Source organism: Orycteropus afer, unplaced genomic scaffold, assembly GCF_000298275.1.
Source record: "Orycteropus afer afer isolate SDZICR_OR568_19922 unplaced genomic scaffold, OryAfe1.0 scaffold00034, whole genome shotgun sequence".
NCBI lineage: Eukaryota > Metazoa > Chordata > Mammalia > Tubulidentata > Orycteropodidae > Orycteropus > Orycteropus afer.
The window spans coordinates 16,673,802-16,677,469 of NW_006921621.1; the positions used below are offsets into that span (position 1 = coordinate 16,673,802).

Here is a 3,668-nt window from a genome sequence, read left to right on the forward strand (position 1 = left end):
CCCCTGCCCCCAGCTGCCCCTCCTTTGCCTTCTGCTGAAAAGGCAACCCCTCCACTTGCTAAGCTTGCAAAAAGCTCCAAATCTAGTTCTCCTCCCAAACCCAAACTGCCCAGCCCAGAAGACACAGCCTCTTCAGCCCCCATAGACTGGCGGGATCCCAGCCAGATGGAAAAACTGCGGAATGAGCTGGCAGCCTATCTTTGTGGCTCCAGGAGAGAGGACCGACTCCTCAATCACAGGCCAGACCCAGCAGTGGCCTCTCAGGACAAGAAGGGCCCTAGCTTACCAGCAAAGGAAGCTCCCTCAAACTTGCCAGAGAAGAAGTCTCCCCCAAGCTTTCCAGAGAAGGCTCCCCTAAGCTTGCCAGGGAAGGAGGTCTCCCCAAGTGTTCCTGAGAAGAGTCCCCACAACAGTAGCAGCCTACCAGAGAAGAGGGCCACCACCAACCTGACCCTCCCTCCTGTGGACTACATCGCTCAAGACTCCCAAACTCCCAGTGTCCAGCAGATCCGGGCTGAGCTGGAGGCCCGGCTTTCCTCATCGTCAGAGAAGGAAGCCAAGCCCAACTTACGGTCCATGGTGCCCAAACCCCTGCCAGAAAGAAACAGAATCTTTGAAAATGGGGCTGGTAATGGCAAATTCTCTAAGCCTATGGCCAAGAATCTGCCACCTGTATCCGTCAAACCCCTGCCAACCAGGCAACTCCAGCCCACATGTGGGCCAGCCACACCACCCAAGGTCACACCTGGGCCAGCCACACCACCCAAGGTCACACCTGGGCCAGCCACACCACCTAAGGTCACACCTGGGACAGCCATGCCACCTATGGCCTCCTCTGGGTCAACCATACTACCCAAGGCCACAACTGAGACAGTCACACCACCCAAGGCTACTCCTGGGTCAGCCACACCACCTAAGGTCACACCTGGGACAGTCACGCCACCTATGGCCTCCTCTGGGTCAACCATACTACCCAAGGCCACAACTGTGCCAGCAACACCACCCAAGGCCACCCCTGGGTCAGCCATACCACCCAAGGCCACAACTGAGACCGTCACACCACCCAAGGCTACTCCTGGGTCAGCCACACCACCTAAGGCCACACCTGGGCCAGCTACACCACCTAAAGCCACACCTGGGCCATCCATAGATATAACTCTGCATGCCACATCATCCCAGCAGATGGCAGAGAAGGACCTAGTTCCTCCTGGGCAGGGGGAGAAGCCAGTGGAATCTCAAGATCTTGGAGTGCCCTCTCAGCCAGAGACAAAGAGACCCACCTCAGAAGCCAGTAAGCTGCCTACACAGGGAGTCTCCTCTTCTCCAGCCTACCCACCAAAGACATCCTCTGTCCAAGATGAGGCACTGTATCTCTACAAGCCCCATTGCAGCCAGAACAGCCCCAGCCGAGAGGTTGCTGTGGTGATGCCCAACCTGGCCAGAGGAGAGATTACAGGTTCAGGGGAGCCTATAGAGGTGAAGAAACCCCAGGGGCTGCTAGCCAAGCCTCCTGTATCAGCCCCACCTGCTGATGAACTTCTCAGGCACCCAGTGACTGGGGAGGTGGTGGAGCAGGGCTCCCCTATGGCCCTGCTCCTTGCAGCCAGGCAGAGGGCACAGAAGGGAAGGCTTGGAGGGGCTGCCCTTGGTAGGGGTAGGTTGTCCCTGCCAGGGAGTCTCCGAGGCCACAGCAGCCCACCTGGCACAGGTTCTGACAGTAGATTGTACAAGGAGGGCCAGGTCAACTCCTTCACTGTAGTCCCCAAGTTATCAAAGGAGACCACCAAGGACCCCCAGCTGGTCTTATCAACCCAGCCCACCGTACTCAGTCAGTGGAAGCCCCAGCCCTGCAAAGACCCAGACGGCAAAGAGCCAAGCTGCTGGCACAAATGGACAAAAGCAGAACCCCAGGCCTCCATGGCCCGGGAAAAATCAGCTCCCTTCAACCACCCGCAGGGCTGCCCGCTGCCCAAGTCCTTCTCCTCCCCATCGTCTCCTTCCCACAAGAGGGAAGAGGAGTTCAGTTTTGAGGTCATCCCACCGCCACCTGAGTTCAGCAATGACCCTGATCCCCCGGCCCCGACTCTCCAGTATCCACGCCACCCAGGCTCCTCGCCCCGGAACAATTTCTCAGACTTGGGGCAGCCCCGGGACGTGAGCTCCGCGGCCTCCGTAGCTCGCGGTTTCTCGCACTTTCCTCCGGGTGCGCTCTCTGCCGAGGCCGGAGGCCTGGACCGCTTCTCAGCCGGTGGCCGCTCGCTCATCAAGAAGCGCCTATACGTCGGGGAGCACCACCGCAGCCCCGGGGTGCCCCACGGCGGCACCGGCCGCAGCCTGAGCTCCCCCAACTGCTTCGGTCCCCAGCCCGGAGGGCCCTTCGGAGCGTCTGGAGGCCCTGAGAAGCGACGCGTGAACTCGGTGAGCCGAGCGCCCCCCAGCGGTCTGCCAGGGCGGAGAACGTCCCTGGAGAGCACCCGGGGCGCGCACTATGCGGGCAACTCGGGAGAGACAAAGTACAAAGCGCCAAGCGGAGACTATGGCTTCGCCCCCGCTGCCAGCAGGTGAGCTGGGGCAGGGGAGGTGGGAGTGGAGGGGATGTTGCTGGGAACTCTCTCGGAACACAGAGAGCTGACCGTCAAATAATTTGGTTGTGTGGGTGGCCCAGACAGTTTGCGTGTGCTCGACTGCTGATCTAAAGGTTGGCGGTTCAGAATTTTGACCTACCAAATAAACAAATACAGTAACTGTGTAAGTGAAATTTGGTGGTCGTCTTCCATAAAGAGTACAACCAATAAAGGCCTATGGAGTAGTTTTACTCTAACGCGTGAGCTTGCCTTGAGTCGGAATCGACTCCACAGCAACCGCACGGGTTTTTGTTTTTCATTGTGGCTTTCAGGACATAGAGAACAGGAGAGGGGTCCATTTTGCCTGGACAGGACATTGTTGGTGATTCCCTTATCTGCTGCCTTCTCTCTCTCAATCCTCCTCATTCCACAAGCTCTCCTGCTTCTCTCTCTTCTCTCCGCCCCCTGGAGTCCCAGGGCTTCAGGTTGGGTGAGGGGGGGCGTGCGGATAAATCCAAATGCAAGCTGGAAGTGAAGCGCTCTAAATGGAAGGGCACTGGTCGTGTGGCCAGCAGTACCTGGACGGGAAGGGGAGCCTGTGTGTCTGCAGAACAAATACTGGCAACCTTAGGGTTCTACACTGATAAGCCCAATGTTTGTGGGGGCAGATACTACAGTGCTGAACCACATCGCTTCCTTTTGTGCCCTGGGGGAGAAGGGAAGGGCCATTAGCCAGCTGCAGGTATTAACCTTAGAGCTGTCTTTTTCCCCACCTCCAGGTCTACCCACAGAGCGCCCCAGTACAGCAGCCCCGTCAACACCTTCACTGTGAGGCCTGGCACCCGCCAACCCATCTCCTTTGCCTACCCTGGGGGCCATCGGAAAGCCACATCCTGAGCCTGGGCATGTCAAAGCACTACTCTGAGCAGCTGGATCTGGGCACTTGATTTGTGGGGGGTGGGAGGGTCACAGAGGAGTCTTTGTTCCCCAAAGACAGACAGAGGGACAAAGAGTGAGAGTCGGTGGCCCAGAGAAGATCAAGAGTGGGCTTCTGGAATGGCCATGGACTGTTTACAGCTGGGGGTGGGAGGGGAAAGAGGGAGG

The 3,668-nt window shown here is 58.3% G+C and overlaps 1 protein-coding gene across 1 annotated transcript in view; it reads left to right on the forward strand.

Annotated features, from left to right (window-relative positions):
- The window catches only part of CUNH6orf132 (chromosome unknown C6orf132 homolog), a 41,584-nt gene extending 38,123 nt beyond the window's left edge, over positions 1-3,461 (forward strand). The window contains exons 4-7 of the mRNA XM_007936316.1: positions 2-297; positions 349-798; positions 1,069-2,561; positions 3,344-3,461. Coding sequence (XP_007934507.1) covers positions 2-297; positions 349-798; positions 1,069-2,561; positions 3,344-3,461 — 2,357 coding nt within the window. The remainder of the gene's footprint in view (position 1; positions 298-348; positions 799-1,068; positions 2,562-3,343) is intronic.
- The last annotated feature ends 207 nt before the right edge of the window (positions 3,462-3,668 follow it).